At 46.4% G+C, this 23486-nt stretch overlaps 1 protein-coding gene across 1 annotated transcript in view; it reads right to left on the minus strand.

The window, feature by feature from the left end:
- AlkB (alpha-ketoglutarate-dependent dioxygenase AlkB) overlaps positions 1-23486 on the minus strand; it is a 309007-nt gene that overhangs the window by 50883 nt on the left and 234638 nt on the right. Inside the window, exon 6 of the mRNA XM_045754930.2 lies at positions 6870-7063. Within this exon, the coding sequence (XP_045610886.1) occupies positions 6870-7063 (194 nt within the window). The remainder of the gene's footprint in view (positions 1-6869; positions 7064-23486) is intronic.

Consider the following 23486-nt stretch of genomic DNA (forward strand, 5'->3'; position numbering starts at 1 on the left):
GGTGTTATTATGCTACATACACACATTATATATAAGTATCTACCTGTTTTATTCACCATACTTGTATAAGTAAACTGGTATGGTGCTCAAAGACCATAGTGGTCACCAGTAAACAACATGATAAGTCGTGCAGACGCCGCACCTCCCTCACCAAAATGGCGACTCCCAACCTACTCCTATTGCTGTTATTACACTCTATACACATGTTATATATAAGTATCTACATCTGTGTTCACCATAGCGAACCACTAAGCTGGTATGGTGAGTGCAGTCAATAAAAGGTGGCCACACACATTTAGAAGACAACGCCACCACCCTCCCTCCCACAGCATTACTCCTCCCTCCATGGAGCACAGCGCTAAATATCACCACAATCCTGCTATTATCAGAACCCTGGTCAGTTTTATCACAGTCAGGGGTCTTCTATAATAATATCATCGCTAAATAATAGCAAGAACATGTATATTATGACATTTTTAGGCGATGCTGTGGTCACAAGCTGAACAGCAGTGCTGTAAGCTCATGCCGCGTACATCAGGCTTGATAGCTCACTCAATACTGAGGCCCCTCACACCCGGGAATTTGGCCCCCGATTTAAAAAAAAAATGGCGTCTGTTTACAAGAGCCCTGATGAAGATGTGGTGAACCCCGTGTATCCGCGGGCCGTTTAAATCTTGCGCGGTACTCCAAAACATCGTATGATGCCGAGCGCAATATACTGCAAGTCACTCAACGCATCATATGATGTCTTGCGCAACTAAAGGGTTAAGAAACACATAAATAAATTGGAACAGGTGTAAAGACATGCCACTAAGTGGCTCCCAGAACTGAAAGGCAAGAGCTACAAAGAGAGGGTAGAGGCATTAAATATGCCAAAACTAGAAGACAGAAGAAAAATGGGTAATATGATCACTACAAATAAAATAGTAACAGGAATTGATAAAATTGATAGCGAAGATTTCTTGAGACCTGGAACTTCAAGAACAAGTGGTCATAGATTTAAACTAGCTAAACACAGATACCGAAGAAATATAAGAAAATTCACTTTCGCAAACATAGTGGTAGACAGTTGGAACGAGATAGGTGAGAAGGTGATGGAGGCCAAGACCGTCGGTAGTTTCAAAGTTGTCGGTAGTTTTGTCATATGACAAAGAGTGCTGGGAAGACGGCACACCATGAGCGTAGCTCTCATCTAGTAACTACATTTAGGTAATTACACACACTTCATACGTATTTTATACGTTTAAAACACGACTTTATATAAATAGTTACAGTGTCACCTTTCTGCTATCAAATAAAATACGTCAAAAAAGTTTTGTGTTTACTGGGACCTTTGACACACAAATTCAAGTTGTTAGCATGAAAAACTAAATAAATAAAGTGAGAACCATGAAAATAAATCAACAAAGTTATACCCATGCAGCACCTCAACTAATTTACCTAAAAATATGTAACTTCTCCAGGCCACTACAGCTAAACCACAAGAGCTAAAGACTTTTTATTTGGATTTTTGTGCTTCCTGAAAGATAATTAATAATGACAGGAAAAAATCCTTTTTTCATAACAATTTTTCTGAGCAGAGCCCCTTTGGCTCCCCAGAGTATACCGGGCTGATGTGTATATATATATATTTTAGATAGTGGCAACAGTCAATCGAAGGAGTTCTAAGCCTACCGAGGACCAGAGCCAGAACCTGGCCCCCCCCCCCCTCAAGAGAGGCATGAGCAACAATGGCCTAAAGACACCCACGTGTAATTGGAAGCAGTCTTTGTCTGCCATCTACCAGGTCAGGCACCCAGAAAGGTAGGAATTCCAAAACAAATTACTGCTGGTCAAAAATTGCAAACCGAAAGCCGAACTAGCTAGAACTCCCCAATTAAAAACAAGGAAACAAACATCATGTCACCACAAACACCGCACATCTGTCTCTGCACCCCCCCTTCCCTGGGAGGGGGGCGAGGGGATCCCAGACCTCCACGCCGGCAACTCTCCTCAGTTTTCAGGCTGAGTATCAAAAACACAAAATTCCGTCGACCGGAGGGAGGGAAGGGGGCTGTCTTCTGTCCTTTCGAACAGAACACAAAGAGTAACAGTCAACCAAATAGAATCGAGTCCAAGTGCAGTTAAAAGCTCTGTACCTCAAGGTACAGTCCTTGCACCGCTGCTTTTCCATATTCTCATGTCAGATATAGACAAAAATACAAGTCACAGCATCGTGTCATCCTTTGCAGATGATACAAAAATCAGCATGAAAATTACCTCTGCTGAAGACATTGAAAAACTACAAGCAGATATTAACAAAGTTTTTGATTGGGCAACAGAAAATAACATGATGTTTAACAGTGATAAATTCCAGGTACTCAGGTATGGCAAAAATGAGGATCTGAAACATAATACAGGGTAAAAAAAACAATCAAATCTGCCCATAGTAGGAAAACAGCATGTCAAGGATTTGGGAATAATGATGTCTGACAACCTAACGTTTAGGGGAGCATAACCAAGCAAATATTGCTTCAGCCAGAAAAATGATAGGATGGATTACGAGAACTTTCTAATCCACTTTCAAATCCAATCTCTCCTGCTCCTTCAGAGCAGGAGAGATTGGCCCCCCAAGTCAATTCCTCCTCAGCCCCTGAATCCTCCACGTCAAGACCCGGGGCCGAGCCGTCCTCCAAACCCTCTGCCTCTGGAGAAAAAGCAGAGTCCACCGGAAAAGCAGGGATGAAGGGGGCCAGCTGGTGTGGCCCAAAAGCTCCGGCAGGAGGAACAGGCACGAATGCCTCTGCCAACGATCCGGAAGGGGCAATCCCCGAAGCCGCCCGAGTCTCACTACCAGTATAATCCAGCGGGGCAGCTGCAGGGCATCCAGAAAGGCAACCAACCTCGCATGTTGCTGTAACCTAAACCTTGCATGCAACGCTAAAGCTGCCTGCACCCAATTTTCAGTCTCAGTAACTGGGTGAATGGAGTACAAACAAAGAACACCACTCACAGGACTCTGGGTCAAAGGTGTCACTGACCCAACAGGTAGCAAGGCAGAGGCAGACAGTGAGTGTCACCCTGAGACAAGTGGGCAGAGCAATCTTCAAACTCGCACAAGGCGAGGTGGGACTCTGTGGTCTCTTCCATAGGTCCACTGTGCCCCAATGGGGGTTTCCAGGGCCCTTAGGCTGACTGATAAGGTAAGCCCAGGTGAGGTACTGCTAACCGATTATCCCAAAGCTACCAAACAAACAAACTAAAAGCTGAACAACTGCGACATATGCAAGCACGGGGACCTAGTGAAGGGCTACCAAAATCCTACAAGTGGTCCTACTGACACACCAGGCAGACCCCCACCAGGCAAATCAAAACAAAAACCAAACAAAAGCCTGCTAAAGCACAACGTCTCCAGGTGAACAGCTCATTCTACACTAGAAACGAAGGAGAAGGCTGGAAAGAAACAAAACGTTAACCAGGCCCATAAGAACGAAAACCCACCGCTGGGACTTCGGTCAGTTCAACAGGAATCCAAACCTGTCAAACTGGCAAAGAACCAGATCCCTGGCTAGCAAACTGACTGGGAGGGGGGGGGGGTCCACACCAACCAGTCATCGAAGTAGGCCAAAATACGAACCTCCAGCAAACGAAGATGAGTCACCATGACCTGAGACAACCTGGTGAAAATGTGGGGTACCAGATTCAACCCGAAGGTCAAAACCCAAAAGGGGCAAGCCTGATGCTCCAGAATGAAACGTAACCATGTCCTGAACCCTGGATGAATAAGGACATGCTAGTATGCATCCTTCAGATCCAGGGATATCATCCAGGAGCCTGTTTCCAATAAAAGGCAAACCTGGGATGAAGTGGTCATTTGGGACATGGGGGCAAGAGAAGAACTGGTTCAACCTAAACGATTGAGGATGAACTGGAGCTCCACCGAGTCCTGTCTTGGAACCGGCAAGAGAAGGAACATCCACCAAAGAGATTGATTGTTTCCACTATGCTGGAGGCAACCCACTCTGAGATGACCTGATGCAAGCGAGGGAAAGAGGTATGCTCAAAGAGCCCCAATTCCCGGGAAGAGAGAGGAACTGACTAGCTAAACCAAAGGGGGCACCAAACTACTAGAAAATCCAAAAATTGTGGGATCAAGAGTTGGCAAACTGGGCTAGTTGTTCCCTCCCCCACCACCCTGTCAAAGGGGTAAACCACGAAAGAGCTGGAATGAACCATGTGAAGCTGGAACCTTACATGAAGCGCAAGAATGATGCTGACCAGCCGAGAATGAACTGGCCTATGTGAAGGGCATGGAACCCAGATTCTGACTTCACCGTTTGCCTGCCCCAATCAATAGAAGAGGTCCCAGCAGTACACGACCACTGCCAGGGATGAGAACAAAAACCTCTAGAGAAAAGTAAACCTGAAATTGGCCAGCAAGACGTGTCTGTGGAAGACAAAAATTGGCCAACATTGTCCTCCAAGATGAGGACAGGCAAAAAGGGACAGGTGGACAAGAGGACACGGGCTCAAGCCGAGTCCACTCTGGGCTAACAGTCTGTCAACAGGTGAGGCAGGCACTGTAGAATGTAGCCACTGCCTCCCAGAGTATGGGTGCATACAGCTTGGGCAAAGCAACTGACAATGCACACACCAGCCAATGAGGCACTGGTGGCTGCGTGGACAGCACACTGGATACGTAATCCTGTGGTCTGGGGTTCAATTCCTGGCGCCAGCGGAAACAGATGGGCAGAGTTTCTTTTACCCTGATGCCCCTGTTACCTAGCAGTAAATAGGTACCTGGGAGTTAGACAGCTGTTATGGGCTGCTTCCTAGGGGGGAAGGGATGAAAAAAAAATTAGTTAGTAGTTAGTAACAGTTGATTGATTGACAGTTGAGAAGTGGGCCGAAAGAGCAGAGCTCAATCCCCCCAAGCACAACTAGGTGAATACAACTAGGTGAATACAGCAGAGGCCATACACACACACACCAGGTCCAGAACTGAGTGCTGCAATGTCTTTACATAACTAATCAGAGGCTCTACGATGGCCAGAAATCTCATGACCAAAATCATATGCAAGTGTGCATGAAAGTCCTCTGCTATGAGGTCCACTAACAGCAAAGTCCCATGGGCATGGAGTTGCACCGAGCACACATCCCGATTAGAGTCGGAGCAAACAGACAGTCATTGAGTGACCCAAATGATGAGCCACTCAAAACTTCCAAAACATAAGTCGCCACCACACACCACTTGAGTATGTTGGAACACTAAAAGCCATGCCATGCCCCAAAGAAAAAGATAGGATTGTCTGCTAGCCTGGATGATTTTAGGACATTATAATACATCCACAATTAGGAGAAAAATATCCAAACTCAAAACAGGCAGGGTTCATTAAAGAGGAAAACTCTGGGTCACGCAGGAGGTACTTAAAGAGGAAAACTCTGGGTCACGCAGGAGGTACTTAAAGAGATCCTCACGGGCTATCAATTAAGGGAATCAAGAGGAAAGAAACCTCTGGAAAGATGGTTCTAATGGGCCTAACAGCCTGCAGTAATCCCCCTATGTGGAGCAGCATTTAAATCAAACTTATACAAGGAGTGGGTATAAAAAACACTTTCCACTGAAGCAAAACGCCCTCATTAAAATGAACGAAGACAAGGCATCAAACCAAGAGCACAACCTAGATTGCTGGAGGTGACAAAATGAACCCACAAAGTGGTAGCCGCATAATGTGCATTAACTTCATCCGGACGCCAGATAGGAAAGTCACATGTGGAACACAAACCCCACAGGACTCGGCATCATTGGTTTTATCACCCCAACATGCAGCATGACTGAGGCAGAATGCATGATCATCACCCCGTGGCATGAATGATGAACAACCCTCAAATCTGCATGAAGCGAGAATGGTCATGGAGGGGATATCCATTGGCCTCACCGAACCCATAGAAAATTCCCAGGGCATGTAGGGTAAACCAAGGAGGACACCTTGGCACTGGGGATGCCATGCTGGACATAAAGGTAAGCTGACACAGCCTGGGCTACAATGCTGTAATGGCAGATTTCAGTGCGTCGTAAGTGCAAGCATGTAAGGCACCAGTGTGGCCCACCAGCCAACACTCGCTCCCAATCGGGCTCAAGACGGGGGGGGAGGGGGGGGGGGTTATGAGGGCGCCAAAAAAACAAAAGACTCACTTAAGGTTTACCCCCAAGCAGGGAGGACCTCAAAGAGCATGAAATCCCAAGCACAGAAGAGAAGAGAACTTTGTCATTGCAGAGGTAGAGCTAGAAAGCACTCAGGGAAGGTAACCCTAAGCACATACAGCTCTAAGCATTCAAAAGGCCAGGGCCACACTACACCACTGAAAAAAGCACTGGGGCCAGTCACAGCTACTGACGACCATGGGGGCCTACTGCAAATGTAAGGAAGGCGTCGCATCAGCAGAAATATTGAGGGTTTGTACCAGTGAACAGCATGAGCTCCTCCACCCCTCCATCCCCAAAAGAGGGAGAGGGCGAACGTGTGCATGCTTGTTTGGAGATATTTTTTATGGTTTGTTTTCATTGCTGGGCGAGTTTTATCTGACAGTATGTGAGGATTTGGACTAAGTCAAATCAATACAGATCACCCAGCAGTGGTTTGTATAGATTCACTGATTTTCTGGGTGCCTTCCCAGGTGAAGTGGAGGAGTGTCACCTGATTCATGTGCTTATATGAGGGGGGCTCTGGTCCCATTTTAGGCTGAACTGAACTTCACAGCTGATGCAATCTTGTAGTTAGCAGCCATCTGGGTGAGAGTTTCAGGGAGCCACACGAGCTCCCAGCGTTCCCTGAAAAAGGCATTTTGAGTGACTTACACATGTACTAGTGTAATGGAGATCAGTTTACCTGAATGAGAAGAGAGGAGCCTCCGTATATGGTTCTGAATGATCCGTATGTGGTGCCAGCGTTGAGTCGCGATGATAATAGTTGATTATTGCTGCCTCAGCATGGAAATCTTTAAACCCCAAAATGTTGGAGACAACGCCACACAGTTTAACCAGACTAACAGGCATTTCCCCTTTAAGACATTCACTGTATTCCTGTAATATCAAGAAGAATTATTTGCTACTAATTGTCATCCATGAAATTCTCATCTATTTACAGTTCTGGACATATTTCTAAGATGACTGACACAATTAAAACCAGAGAAAAGCATTATTATTAGTCACTGGTATACATGAAGATTTAGTAACCTGCATTTCCAACGTCTTCTAATGCAAATTCAAATTTAAGAAGACAGTATACAATAATTTCAATATTATTCCATCTGGTAAACTTGGCTCATGTTTCCTCCTCTTAGTTCCTAGCAGCCTGTCCAACAGTCTGCCCAGAAACCTGTCCAGTAGCCTGTCCAGCAGCCTGCATAGCAGCCTGCCCAGCAGCCTGCATAGCAGCCTGCCCAGCAGCCTGCCCAGAAACCTGTCCAGCAGCCTGCCCAGCAGCCTGTCCAGCAGCCTGTTCAGCAGCCTGCCCAGCAGCCTGTCCAGCAGCCTGCCCAGCAGCTTGTCCAGAAGCCTGCCCAGCAGCCTGCCCAGCAGCCTGTCCAGCAGCCTGTCCAGCAGCCTGCCCAGAAGCCTGTCCAGTAGCCTGCCCAGAAGCCTGTCCAGCAGCCTGTCCAGCAGCCAGTCCAGCAGCCTGTCCAGCAGCCTGTCCTGCAGCCTGCCCAGCAGCCTGTCCAGCAGCCTGCCCAGCAGCTTATCCAGCAGCCTGTCCAGCAGCCTGTTCAGCAGTCTGCCCAGCAGCCTGTCCAGCAGCCTGTCCAGCAGCCTGCCCAGCAGCTTGCCCACCAGCCTGTCCAGCAGCCTGTCCAGCAGCCTGTCCAGAAGGCTGCCTAAAAGCCTGTCTAGCAGCCTGTCCAGCAGCCTGTCCAGCAGCCTGTCCAGCAGCCTGCCCAGAAGCCTGACTAGCAGCCTGCCCAGCAGCCTGTCCAGCAGCCTGTCCAGCTGCCTGTCCAGCAGCCTGTCCAAAATTTTGCCCAGCAGCCTGTACAGCAGCCTGCCCAGCAGCCTGTCCAGCAGCCTGTACAGCAGCCTGTCCAACAGCTTGCCCAGCAGCCTGTCCAGCAGCCTGGCCAGCAGCCTGGCCAGCAGCCTGCCCAGCAGCCTGTCCTGAAGCCTGTCCTGCAGCCTGCCCAGCAGCCTGTCCAGCAGCCTGCCCAGCAGCCTGTCCAAAAGCCTGTCCAGCAGCCTGTCCTGCAGCCTGTCCAGAAGCCTGTCCAGCAGCCTGCCCAGAAGACAGGCGAGTCGAGGAGGAGGGAGGGGGAAGACATATCGTGCACGCTCTGTTAAAATCGTGACATTAACCGGGATTTCTTAGGACTACTGCCGTGGATTACTGATTACAGACATAACAAAGTGCATAGTGATTCACTGGAAAATTGAAAACAGTCATTAACAATGGAACTTTGTGTTAAATAGAGAATAAACGGGAGACCACGTGTGAGGCATTGCACGAGGCTTTGTGTACATGCGTGTATGAGGGAAAAAAAATAGTGAACAGTGATGCATGGAACAGTGAAGTGGAACGGGTATCACAACAACATATAAGTTGGAAGTGAAGGAAAATCGTGCATAGAATATTATAAATATAGAATACTAGAAATATAGAATAGTGGCAAGAGGCGGCATCAGTGGTTATAAATTGAGTAACTGGAAACTGGTGACATCAACCTGGGACAACAAGAGGTCAACTGTACCGCACCACTGGGGACCAGCTTCGCTACCCTACGCTAAGTACCTGCCATAAAGTTTGAACAAAATAACATACATAATATTACAAATATACGGTATACATATAGTATTATATATATTAAATATACAAATATATACATATAATTTATGACAACCATGGGGAGTAGACCTTCAAAACCAGTCCAGATTCCCGGTGAAGGAGATTTCAGCAAATTCAACTTCAATAATAAACAGATAAACTGGGAGCAAATAAACCCGGACTTCACAGAAATAAACTGGGAAGAACAGCTAGAAAATGCAAACCTGAACCAGTGCCTGGAAAAAATTAGCTCAGTAGCACTAGAAATATGTTCAAACCGCATACCTCTAAGAAAAAAGAGGAAGAGATGCAGATTGGAACGGGAACGTCGTTCCCTATATAGGCGAAGAAAACGAATCGCGGAACAACTTGAGAGTCGCACCCTATCTCAAGAACGGCGAAGAAGGTTAGGTAGAGAAATAGAAGCAATTGAACGCAAGCTACAAGAATCATACAAAACCCAGGAGAGGCAAAGAGAGCAAAAGGCCATCAGTGAAATAGAGAGAAATCCGAAATATTTTTTCTCCTATGAAAAATCAAGATCAAAAACGACATCTAGTATCGGGCCCCTGCGAAAGGGAGATGGAACTTTCACCGATGACAACAAAGAAATGAGCGAGCTACTGAGGAATCAGTACGACTGTTTTCAGCGAGCCATTAAACGCACTAAAGATTTATAAACCAAATGAATTTTTCATGAATATGATACCAACATCAAATCATATATCAGACGTCACCCTATCCCCACTGGATTTTGAAGAAGCCATAAACAGTATGCCTATACACTCTGCACCAGGCCCGGATTCTTGGAACTCCATATTCATCAAGAACTGTAAAAAACCACTATCGCAGGCCCTCCACATTCTGTGGAGACAAAGCCTAGATACTGGCGTTATTCCTGATACACTAAAAACAGCAGAGATAGCACCACTTCATAAAGGAGGAAATAAGGCAGAGGCAAAAAATTACAGACCGATAGCACTAACATCGCACATCATAAAAATTTTTGAGTGCTAAGAAGTAAGATCACAAAATACATGGAATCACAGCATCTCCATAACCCTGGAGAACATGGTTTCAGAACAGGGTGCTCTTGCCTGTTGCAGTTGCTGGACCACTATGATATGGCATTAGATGTTATGGAAGACAAACAAAATGCTGATGTAATTTACACAGATTTCGCAAAAGCTTTTGATAAATGTGACCATGGTGTTATTGCACATAAAATGCGTTCAAAAGGAATTACCAGAAAAATAGGCAAATGGATCTACAATTTCCTGACCAACTGAACCCAATGTGTAATAGTCAACAAAATAAAATCCAGCCCATCAACCATTAAGAGCTCAGTCCCCAGGGTACTGTGCTTGCTTCAGTACTTTTTCTCATCCTCATATCGGACATAGACAAGAACACAACCTTTAGCACTGTATCATCCTTTGCAGATGACACTAGGATCTTCATGCGAGTAGGCAACATAGAGGACACGGCAAACCTCCAGTCAGATGTAGATCAGGTCTTTCTATGGGCTACAGAAAATAATATGGTGTTTAACGAAGATAAGTTCCAGCTCATGCGCTATGGAAAAAATGAAAATATAAAAACGGAAACCACGTACAAAACTCAGGCAAATCATAACATGGAACGAAAAGGCAATGTAAAGGATCTGGGTGTGCTCATGTCGGAAGACCTTACCTTTAAAGAACACAATAAAGTAGCCGTCACAACTGCAAGAAAAATGACAGGTTGGATAACAAGAACTTTTCACACTAGAGATACTATACCGATGATGATACTTTTCAAAACGCTTGTGCTTTCTAGAGTGGAGTACTGCTGCACAATGACAGCCCCTTTCAAAGCTGGAGAAATTGCTGACCTGGAGAGCGTGCAGAGATCCTTTACTGCTAGAATCCACTCAGTAAAACATCTAAACTATTGGGACCGACTAAAGAGCCTAAATCTGTACTCCCTTGAGCGCAGGCGGAAGAGATACATAATAACTTACACGTGGAAAATATTGGAGGGGCTGGTCCCAAACCTGCACACAGAAATAACATCACATGAGACCAGAAGACATGGCAGGATGTGCAGAATACCCTCGTTGAAAAGCAGAGGTGCAACAGGTACTCTGAGAGAGAACTATATCAACATCAGAGGCACGAGATTGTTCAACACGCTTCCGCTACACATAAGGGGCATAACTGGCAATCCCCTCACAGTGTTCAAGAGAGAACTGGATAAGCACCTCCAAAGGATACCTGATCAACCAGGCTGTGACTCATACGTCCAGCTGCGAGCAGCCGCGTCCAACAGCCTGGTTGATCAGTCCAGCAACCAGGAGGCCTGGTCGATGACCGGGCCGCGGGGATGCTAAGCCCCAGAAGCACCTCAAGGTAGGTAAGGTAGAAGCCTGCCCAACAGCCTGTCAGGCAGCCTGTCAGGCAGCCTGTCCAGCAGCTTGCCCAGCAGTCTGCCCAGAAGCCTGCCCAGAAGCCTGTCCAGCAGCCTGCCCAACAGCCTGTCCTGCAGCCTGTCAAGCAGCTTGCCCAGCAGCATGCCCAGCAGCCTGTCCAGCAGCCTGCCAAACAGCATGTCCAGCAGCCTGTCCAGCAGCCTGTCAGCAGCCTGTCCAACAGCTTGCCCAGCAGCCTGTCCAGCAGCCTGTCCAGCAGCCTGCCCAGCAGCCTGCCCAGAAGCCTGTCCAGCAGCCTGCCCAGCAGCATGCCCAGCAGCGTGCCCAGCAGCCTACCCAGCAGCCTGCCCAGAAGCCTGCCCAGCAGCCTGTCCAGCAGCCTGCCCAGCAGCCCTGCCCAGCAGCCTGTCTAGAAGCCTGTCCTGCAGCCTGTCCAGCAGCCTGTCCTGCAGCCTGTCCAGCATCCTGTCCAGAAGCCTGTCCAGCAGCCTGTCCAGAAGCCTGCCCAACAGCCTGCCCGGCAGCCTGTACAGCAGCTTGCCCAGCAGCCTGCCCAGAAGCCTGCCCAGAAGCCTGTCCAGCAGCCTACCCAACAGCCTGTCCTGCAGTCTGTCAAGCAGCTTGCCCAGCAGCATGCCCAGCAGCTTGCCCAGCAGCTTGCCCAGCAGCCTGTCCAGCAGCCTGCCAAACAGCATGTCCAGAATCCTGCCCAGCAGCCTGTCCAGCAGCCTGTCAGCAGCCTGTCCAACAGCTTGCCCAGCAGCCTGTCCAGCAGCCTGTCCAGCATCCTGTACAGAAGCCTGTCCAGCAGCCTGCCCAGCAGCCTGCCCAGCAGCCTACCCAGCAGCCTACCCAGCAGCCTGCCCAGCAGCCTGCCCAGCAGCCTGCCCAGCAGCCTGTTCAGAAGCCTGTCCTGCAGCCTGTCCAGCAGCCTGTCCAGCAGCCTGTCCAGAAGCCTGTCCAGCAGCCTGTCCAGAAGCCTGTCCAGCAGCCTGTCCAGAAGCCTGCCCAACAGCCTGCCTGGCAGCCTATTCCGCACCTTGCCCAGCAGCCTGCCCAGAAGCTTGGCCAACAGCCTTCCCAACAGCCTGTCCATCAGTCTGTCCAGCAGCTTGCCCAGCAGCCTGCCCAGCAGCTTTCCCAGCAGCCTGCCCAGAAGCCTGCCCAGCAGCCTGCCCAGCAGCCTGCCCAGCAGCCTGTCCAGCAGCCTGTACAGAAGCCTGTCCAGAAGCCTGTCCAGCAGCCTGCCCAGAAGCCTGTCCAGCAGCCGCAAACACTCAAACGACAAGGCTGACGGGTACTTATCAACTGGGTGCCAAGTCATGTGGGAATAATAGGAAATGACATTGCAGACGAAGCTGCAAAACTTGCAACTAAGAGAAGAAATGTAGACATTTACATACAACAGAGTCTATCACAGATTAAGAAAGTAATTAGAAACAGAGCAATGGAAAAGATGAACAGTGACCACAACACAGCAGTTGCAACATCAGGATCTGTGGGTTGGTACAAGAATTCAACCAACTACGAACCACTTAGTTTGATGAAAGTGAGCAGTAGAGCAACAGCAGTGCATTTACATCGCATCAGGCTTGGATACCCATGTGCATGGGAAATAGGTTTACAGGTTCTGGAAGATGAGAGGAAATGTCAACACTGTGGAGAAATGCCCGACAGACCACTGGAACATTATCTAACACAGTGCACAGTTACAAACCCATTAAGATTTCAACTTAGATTCAACAGAGCAGAAGAAGTTGTTAAACACATATGGCAAAATCTTACTAAAGCGACCATACGAGTAATAAATACTCATACTCCGCCCAAGTTAAACAGAAACAAGCAACACTTAGTGGGCCAGCCAGAGGCTTATGGCCCGTGCAGAAATATCCCTGCAAAAAAAAAAAAAAAAAAAAGCTGCCTGTCCAGCAGCCTGCCCAGCAGCCTACCCAGCAGCCTGTCCAGCAGCCTGCCCAGCAGCCTGTCCAGCAGCCTGCCCAGCAGCCTGTCCAGCAGCCTGCCCAGCAGCCTGCCCAGCAGCCTGTCCAGAAGCCTGCCCAGCAGCCTGTCCAGCAGCCTGCCCAGCAGCCTGCCCAGCAGCCTGCCCAGCAGCCTGTCCAGCAGCCTTCCCAGAAGCCTGTCCAGCAGCCTGTCCAGCAGCCTGTCCAGCAGCCTGCCCAGCAGCCTGTCCAGCAGCCTGCCCAGCAGCCTGTCCAGCAGCCTGTCCAGCAGCCTGCCCAGCAGCCTGTCCAGCAGCCTGCCCAGCAGCCTGTCCAGCAGCCTGCCCAGCAGCCTGTCCAGCAGCCTGCCCAGCAGCCTGTCCAGCAGCCTGCCCAGCAGCCTGTCCAGCAGCCTTCCCAGAAGCCTGTCCAGCAGACTGCCCAGAAGCCTGTCCAGCAGCCTGTCCTGCAGCCTGTCCAGCAGCCTGCCCAGCAGCCTGCCCAGAAGCCTGCCCAGCAGCCTGCCCAGCAGCCTGCCCAGAAGCCTGCCCAGAAGCCTGTCCAGAAGCCTGTCCAGAAGCCTGTCCAGAAGCCTGCCCAGCAGTCTGTCCAGCAGCTTGCTCAGCAGCCTGCCCAGAAGCCTGCCCAGAAGCCTGTCCAACAGACTTCTGGGCAGGCTCCCAGAATCCTGTTCAACAGCCTGCCCAACAGCCTGTCCAGGAGCTTGCCCAGCAGCCTGTCCAGGAGCCTGCCCAACAGCAGCCTGTCCAGGAGCCTGCCCAGCAGCCTGTCCAGGAGCCTGCCCAACAGCAGCCTGTCCAGCAGCCTGCCCAGCAGAAGCCTGTCCAGCAGACTTCTGGGCAGGCTTCCCAGAATCCTGTTCAACAGCCTGCCCAACAGCCTGTCCAGGAGCCTGCCCAGCAGCCTGTCCATGAGCATGCCCAACAGCAGCCTGTCCAGGAGCCTGTCCAGCAGCCTGTCCAGGAGCCTGCCCAACAGCAGCCTGTCCAGCAGCCTGCCCAGCAGAAGCCTGTCCAGCAGCCTGCCCAGCAGCAGCCTGTACAGCAGCCTGCCCAGCAGCAGCCTGTCCAGCAGCCTGCCCAGCAGCAGCCTGTCCAGCAGCAGCCTGTCCAGCAGCAGCCTGTCCAGCAGCAGCTTGTCCAGCAGCAGCCTGTCCAGCAGCCTGCCCAGAATCCTGTCCAGAAGCCTGCCCAGTAGCCTGCCCAGCAGCGTGCCAAGCAGCTCGTCCGGCAGCCTGTACAGCAGACTGTTCACCATCGTGTCCAATAACGTGCAATAATTTAAACTACAAACAAAGTTTCATCACAATTTATAACCTGTGGCATATTTTGGCAACTTGCTCCCCATCAAGCAGGAATAACCGAGCTGCTGCGTTGGTTGCTTCCATCACTGGATAATCATGAGCTTAAACCTCTGTGTGGAGAAACACGAAGCTGCAGCTCCCTGAAGAACCGATCTGCAGTGTCTAGGACAGGCTCGTGCATCCAGGCAGGAAGACACACTGCCACTCTACAGTCATTAAAGGCTACACAGAGCACTGGTTAGGATTAAATCTATCTCACAATGGGTGACTGGGCTCCTATCATACAAATATCTACTATTTATTGAGCCTTCATGATAGCACTACTGTGCATCACTCACTGACTACCGTGAGGTCTGCTTCATGGTCACCTAAACTGAGCTTCTGGCAGCACTATACCTTATACCTGCTTCCCTCACCCATGCCATCCTACACCTGCTTTCCTCACCCATGCCACCCTACACCTGCTTTCCTCACCCATGCCACCCTACACCTGCTTCCCTCACCCATGCCATCCTACACCTGCTTTCCTCACCCATGCCACCCTACACCTGCTTCCCTCACCCATGCCATCCTACACCTGCTTCCCTCACCCATGCCACCCTACACCTGCTTCCCTCACCCATGCCATCCTACACCTGCTTTCCTCACCATGCCACCCTACACCTGCTTCCCTCACCCATGCCACCCTACACCTGCTTCCCTCACCCATGCCACCCAATACCTGCTTCCCTCACCCATGCCACCCTACACCTGCTTCCCTCACCCATGCCACCCTACACCTGCTTCCCTCACCCATGCCACCCTACACTGGCTTCCCTGACCAATGCCAACCAACATTGGGTTCCATAACCCATGCCAAAATATACTGGCTTTCCTGACCCATGACACCCAATAGTGGCTTCCCTGACGCATGCAAACATACACTGACTTTCCTGACCCCATGCCTCCCTACACTGGCTTTCCTGACTCATTCTAATCTACACTGGCTTCCCTGACCCATGCCACCCTTGTAACACTGTAAAAGTGTTTGGTTTAGGTTAATACATACATAGAGTACATGAGTCACAGACAAGGATCTGAGAGGCGCCAGTTTGTCGGCCTGAGATCTCACACCTCAAAGCGTTAATGACCTCAAGTGACCTGAGGTCAGATCATGAGAATTTCACCTTGCTTCCGCTAAGCTTATAATTGTAGTCTGGTAGCCTTCAAACATGCCGACGTTTAAGGAGTGGCTTGGTAGTGCCGGAGGCTATCTACTTGTGGGCGGAGTTAGTACTAGGGTCCCCAATATATACTCGGAGAGCATTGAGCATTAAGAGGGAACAGCAGACGAGCCAGCAGAGCAGAGAAGACGTCCCTAGCAGGGAGGCTGTCGGCCGGCAGGGGCGAGACAGTCTCTGTCAAGCTACAGACCCCCCCCCCCTCTCTACTCAACTTAAGACTCAGTCCTCGGTGAGTGAACATTAAGGTGACTTGGTCGTGTTTACATATGTTGTGTGATGATCAGGGGCAGTCAAGTTGTAGGGTTCTCGAATTCTTGGATGATGACTCACTTTGCATATTAAACTGGAACATTTTAATTGAATTGCTAAATTATGATACTTCATGTGAAATATAATTGTTGAATTTATTATTTAAATGGTCTTTCACTGTGTTCCCTAGAGAGTTGAGTTGAGGTGAGAAAGCCTCTGTGGTTACTGGTTTCATGGTTTAGAATGAGTACATGATAAAGATGGGACCATACTAATAATGATCTCTTTATAACATCTTTGGTGAATATTGTGATACAGACAAGTTCCATTCCTTGTCTTGTATGTAATGATCATGAATGGATGGTGGCAGCATTTCGTCTTCTACTATCTACTCTTCTACCTCTACTATCTACTCTTCTACTTCTACCTATCTACACCTCTCCCTCCACCCTTCTCTAAACTCTCACTTTCAACTAATGACCCTCCTTGCTCCTCCCACCTCTCTCCCTCTCACCCCAAACCCTCACTAATTACTTCACTATTCATTTCTTTCCTTTCGTTTTCTCTTATACGTTTGTGGCAATGATTCTGTATTCTAGAGTTCTCTCTAGAGTTTCGGGTAACTGATCAAGTCTCGGCGCCGTGTAGTCTTAGCACCTAGGTAGTCAGATACCTAGGTTACAAGGTGCTGAACGAGAGAGGTTATCCTTAGGAACTCTGGAGGTGCTCTAGAATAGTTAGCTAACTGAGGACGGGATAACGGACTAGAGAGAGCTGTTTCCCCCGGCCTCGTTAGATAACTGGGGGGTGGAATAATGGACAAGATAGAGCTATTTCCCCCACCCCCGTTACACCCTAACCTGGCTTACCTGACCTATGCCAACATACACTGGCTTCCCTGAACCATGCCACCCTACACTGGCTTCCCTGACCCACACCAACCTACACTGGCTTCCCTGAACCATGCCACCCTACACTGGCTTCTCTGACCCCATGACAAACTATACTGGCTTCCCTGATCAATGCCAACTTACACTGGCTTCCCTTACCTATGCCATCCTACACTGGCTTCCCTGATCCATGCCAAACTATACTGGCTTCCCTGAGCCATGCCATCCTACACTGGCTTCCCTGACCCATGCCAACCTACACTGGCTTCCCTGAGCCATGCCATCCTACACTGGCCATATTGACTGACTTTCGCCCTCCTGGGCTAAGGTATGCTGAACTGTGTAATTACTATATGAGTACTGGAACACTTGATGATACATTGGACTTGTATCCAAGATTAACCATGTAATGTATCAATTATACAATGTATGTATGTGATGTAGCTATATAACCTGAGCTTGTAAAAGCACCTTAATCACCTTCAGTGATTAGGTGCTTAATTGCACACTAGTTTCTCTATCAGCTATCTCACCCTGTCAGAGTAAAAGAGACAAATGTATGTGAATGCATGTGTGTGTGTATATATGTATGTATGTATATATATATATATATATATATATATATATATATATATATATATATATATATATATATATATATATATATATATATATTTTATTAAATATGACCGAAAAAGTAAGATTAATAATTCTAACACGAATTTTCTCAATCTTTCGTACATTATGCTTCACTGTTGGAGGTAAATCAAAAATCACTTCTCCAAAATTCATTTTTATTTCTAGTCTGACGCGACACGGGCGCGTTTCGTAAAACTTATTACATTTTCAAAGACTTCACAAATACACAACTGATTAGAACTTGCGTTTCCCTGATTTTATATCTACATTTGAGTGAGGTGGGAAGGGTGATGTGGCATTACATTTGAGTAAGGTGGGAAGGATGATGTGGCATTAGAGGATATTAATAGGGTATTAAAAGTATCAACACAAGACAGAACACGAAACAATGGATATTGAATAGAAGTGTTTGTAGAAAGCCTATTGGTCCATATTTCTTGATGCTTCTATATTGGAGCGGAGTCTTGAGGTGGGTAGAATATAGTTGTGCAATAATTGGCTGTTGATTGCTGGTGTTGACTTCTTGATGTGTAGTGCCTCGCAAACGTCAAGCCGCCTGCTATCGCTGTATCTATCGATGATTTCTGTGTTGTTTACTAGGATTTCTCTGGCGATGGTTTGGTTATGGGAAGAGATTTCTCTTCCCATAACCAAACCATCGCCAGAGAAATCCTAGTAAACAACACAGAAATCATCGATAGATACAGCGATAGCAGGCGGCTTGACGTTTGCGAGGCACTACACATCAAGAAGTCAACACCAGCAATCAACAGCCAATTATTGCACAACTATATTCTACCCACCTCAAGACTCCGCTCCAATATAGAAGCATCAAGAAATATGGACCAATAGGCTTTCTACAAACACTTCTATTCAATATCCATTGTTTCGTGTTCTGTCTTGTGTTGATACTTTTAATACCCTATTAATATCCTCTAATGCCACATCATCCTTCCCACCTTACTCAAATGTAATGCCACATCACCCTTCCCACCTCACTCAAATGTAGATATAAAATCAGGGAAACGCAAGTTCTAATCAGTTGTGTATTTGTGAAGTCTTTGAAAATGTAATAAGTTTTACGAAACGCGCCCGTGTCGCGTCAGACTAGAAATAAAAATGAATTTTGGAGAAGTGATTTTTGATTTACCTCCAACAGTGAAGCATAATGTACGAAAGATTGAGAAAATTCGTGTTAGAATTATTAATCTTACTTTTTCGGTCATATTTAATAAAATATGTCTACAGGAAAGACTGCTACCAAAATATACTAATATATATATATATGTACGTATATGTGTGTAATTACCTAAGTGTAGTTACAGGATGAGAGCTACGCTCGTGGTGTCCCGTCTTCCCAGCACTCTTTGTCATATAACGCTTTGAAACTACTGACGGTCTTGGCCTCCACCACCTTCTCACTTAACTTGTTCCAACCGTCTACCACTCTATTTGCGAAGGTGAATTTTCTTATATTTCTTCGGTATCTGTGTTTAGCTAGTTTAAATCTATGACCTCTTGTTCTTGAAGTGCCAGGTCTCAGGAAATCTTCCCTGTCGATTTTATCAATCCCTGTTACTATTTTGTATGTAGTGATCATATCACCTCTTTTCTTCTGTCTTCTAGTTTTGGCATGTTTAATGCTTCCAACCTCTCCTCGTAGCTCTTGCCCTTCAGTTCTGGGAGCCACTTCGTAGCATGTCTTTGCACCTTTTCCAGTTTGTTGATGTGCTGCTTAAGATATGGGCACCACACAACAACTGCATATTCTAGCTTTGGCCTAACAAAAGTCATGAACAATTTCTTTAGTATATCGCCATCCATGTATTTAAATGCAATTCTAAAGTTAGAAAGCATCGCATAGGCTCCTTGCACAATATTCTTTATGTGGTCCTCAGGTGATAGTTTTCTATCTAGAACCACCCCTAGATCTCTTTCTTTATCAGAATTCTTTAAAGATTTCTCACATAATATATAGGTTGTATGGGGTCTATGTTCTCCTATTCCACATTCCATTACATGACATTTATTAACATTAAATTCCATTTGCCAGGTGGTGCTCCATATACTTATTTTGTCTGTGTGTGTGTGTGTATATGTGTATAAAGTATATATGGAAGCTGATCAGAATTACATTTCACCTTTGTAAATGCACATTAATGACACTATGTAAAAAGATACATCAAACACTTTATGTAGGGCATATGTAAATCTGTGTATCTATGAATTTATGTATGTAGGTCAGTTTAGCATTTTAAAAGCACCGATTCACCTTCTGTGGTTGATTGTTCAATAAACCCCTGAACTATATGTTTAACACATCTCTAACCCTGTCCATGGAGGACAGAAGAAAATGTATATATGCTAGTTAGCATTGTAAATGTGTGGCTATGTCTGTGGTAGGGAAAAAAATAACTGGCTTCCCTGACCCCATGCGAACATACACTGGCTTCCCTGACCCATGCCAACCTACACTGGCTTCCCTGACCCATGCCACCCTACACTGGCTTACCTAACCCATGCCACCCTACACTGGAGGGTGTATGAGCTGGAGGAGGCAGAAGTCACACTGCAGCAAGCTCCTGGAAATATCGAATTACCTAAGTATTGGGCACAGGTTGAGGGCTACAGTGGTGTCCCAGGTTACATAAAGGATCAGGGAAGAGTAAAAGCAAATAAAATACAACAAACAAGTAAAAGTGAGTGAAAATAGCTGAGTGGAAAAGTTTGTTTTGGTTCTAGAACAAAAACAAAGATGGCCGCCGCCACCACCCCCACTGAGAATGTAGACACACCAACAGATGATGGTTTCAAAGGATTCTCACCAAAAGATATAAGGAAAGGAGGTGTTCTTGGCAGGTTAGAGATAATTGAGGATATGCAAAAGAAGTATGAAGAAAAAGTGCTTAAATTGGAAGAGGGCAATGGAGCTCTTTGGAGTGAGCTTTGCACTCTAAAAGGGAGTATGCTTCAACAAGGTAAGATTATTACTGCATTAACAGACAAGGTAACAAATCAGGAGGAGCAAATCAAGGAACTAGTGAAAGAAAATGAGGCATGGAAAGTGAAGTGTGGTGACTTTGAAGAAATAAACAAGAAAATAGACTCATATGGTGAACAACTCCAAGCAAGCCTAAGGGCTAACATAGAGTTAGGTAAGGATCTCCAACTGGAAACTTCACTGACAACTCACATAGAGGAGGTGAATAAAGAACTAGAAAAGTATAAAGAAGAAATAAAAGCGACATATGCTGAAGTTGTAAAAGAGAAAGAGACTATCAAAGAAGTGTGTTCGGAAGTCAAAACCAGAAATGACCAACAAGAAGCAGAAATTAGGCAAGCAATTAGGAAAGAACTGGTTACCAACAGTAAACTGGTACAAAACACTGCAGATAGAACTAAGTCCATAATCATTTTTGGATGTTTAGAGAAGGAAATTTCATCTAGGGTGGACCGAGCAGCAGAAGAGATGAAAATCATAGAGAAAATAGTAGGTTTAGGAGAAGGCTCAAAGGAAAATGTCAGTGATTTTAGAAGAATAGGAAAATATGAGAAAGAAAAGAACCGCCCCTTGAGGGTGACGTTTAATGGAGCGAAAAACATGATGGAAGTGCTAAGAAATGCCAGGAAACTGCAGAGTGATGAGGTTGGCAAATTTTGGTCAATAAGACAAGACCTCTCCAAGGAAGACAGAGAAAAGCTGAAAATGAACCTAATTGAGGCAAAACGTCTAAATGGGGATAGAAATGAAGAAGACAGAAATTCTTTTTTTTACAAAGTGACAGGGACTGGAAAGCTTGTGAAATGGTACATAAAAACAAAGCAACAAGATTAGTAGTGGAAGGGGGAGTAAAGAGCAAAGGAAAAGGGAACATGTTCCTGAAAATTGTATATACCAACATAGATGGAGTGAGGTCAAAAACTTTGGAGTTGCAAGATATAATCCAGCTTAGGGTCCCAGATATTGTTGCATTATCAGAGACGAAACTTGAAGGAAATATAATAAATGAAGTCATATTCCCAAGAGGCTACTCAGTTTGGAGACGTGACAGGAAAATTAGGAAGGGAGGAGGAGTGGCTGTACTGGTGAAAAAACACCTGAAGGTAAAAGAGTTAATATTTGAAAACCCTCGAGATATTGACATAATGGCATTGCAGGTCTGGAATTAGGATGATAAGCTGATAATTGTAAATACCTACAGCCCACCAGCAAGCAACACTTGGACAAAGGAAGAACTGGATGACAAACGAGAGGGCCTCATAATGGTCATGAGAGATATTATTGTACAAGCAGATAAAGATAAATCACGACTGTTGATACTGGGTGACTTCAACTTTAGAGCAATAGACTGGGAGGCCTATGAAGCAAGAACGGAGGACTTTTGGACATGCAGATTTGTGAACCTCATTCTGGAGACATTCTTGTATCAACACATAAAGCAAGCCACAAGAATGAGGGAAGGAGATGTACCGTCAGTACTGGATCTAGTATTCACCAGGAAAGAAGAAGAGATTTTTGACATCCAGTACCTTCCTCCCTTGGGAAAGAGTGATCACGTCCTGTTAGACATTAAATATGCTTTAAGATATCATCTAGAAGAAAATGGGGACATTGAAACAGCTGATAAACTCGATTTAAGGAGAGGCAACTATGGGGAACTTCAAAATTTTTTTAATGAGTGTAATTGGACAGAATTGTTGCTAGGTAGGGAAGTAAATGAAATGTATGCCAAATTTTTAAAACTATATGAGGAAGGCACACAAACATTCATACCAAAACAGAGATGCAGGGCCAGAAAACAGGATTGGTTCGACAGAAATTGTGAGAGGGCAAGAGACCAAAAGACACAAAAATGGAATCAGTATAGGAGGAGGCCAAACCCCCAAACATACCAGCGATACAAAGATGCGAGAAACAACTATACAGCAGTAAGGAGAGAGGCAGAAAGAAATTTTGAAAAAGGGATAGCAGATAAATGTAAAACAGAACCGGGCCTATTCTTCAAATTCATAAACAACAAATTGCAGGTAAAGGATAATATCCAGAGGTTGAAAATGGGAAACAGATTCACGGACAATGAAAAGGAAATGTGTGAAACATTAAATGAAAAGTTCCAAAGTGTGTTTGTACAAAATGAAATCTTTAGAGAACCAGACACAATAAGAATTCCAGAGAACAACATAGAGCGGATAGAGGTGTCTAGAGATGAAGTGGAAAATATGCTAAAGGAGCTCGGGAAGAACAAAGCAGCTGGCCCAGATGGCGTTTCACCATGGGTTCTGAGAGAATGTGCATCTGAGCTCAGCATTCCACTTCACCTGATCTTTCAGGCATCCCTGTGTACAGGCATCGTAGCAGACGTGTGGAAACAGGCTAACATAGTTCCAATCTACAAAAGTGGCAGCAGGGAAGACCCCCTCAATTATAGACCTGTATCATTGACAAGTGTAATAGTGAAAGTATTGGAAAAGCTAATCAAAACTAAGTGGGTAGAACACCTGGAGAGAAATGATATAATATCAGACAGACAGTATGGTTTTCGATCTGGAAGATCCTGTGTATCGAATTTACTCAGTTTCTATGATCGAGCCACAGAGATATTACAGGAAAGAGATGGTTGGGTTGACTGCATCTATCTGGACCTAAAAAAGGCTTTCGACAGAGTTCCACATAAGAGGTTGTTCTGGAAACTGGAAAATATTGGAGGGGTGACAGGTAAGCTTCTATCATGGATGAAAAATTTTCTGACTGATAGAAAAATGAGGGCAGTAATCAGAGGCAATGTATCGGAATGGAGAAATGTCACAAGTGGAGTACCACAGGGTTCAGTTCTTGCACCAGTGATGTTTATTGTGTACATAAATGATCTACCAGTTGGTTTACAGAATTATATGAATATGTTTGCTGATGATGCTAAGATAATAGGAAGGATAAGAAATTTAGATGATTGTCATGCCCTTCAAGAAGACCTGGACAAAATAAGTATATGGAGCACCACCTGGCAAATGGAATTTAATG

The sequence above is a fragment of the Procambarus clarkii genome, chromosome 9 (genome assembly GCF_040958095.1).
Source record: "Procambarus clarkii isolate CNS0578487 chromosome 9, FALCON_Pclarkii_2.0, whole genome shotgun sequence".
Classification (NCBI taxonomy): domain Eukaryota; kingdom Metazoa; phylum Arthropoda; class Malacostraca; order Decapoda; family Cambaridae; genus Procambarus; species Procambarus clarkii.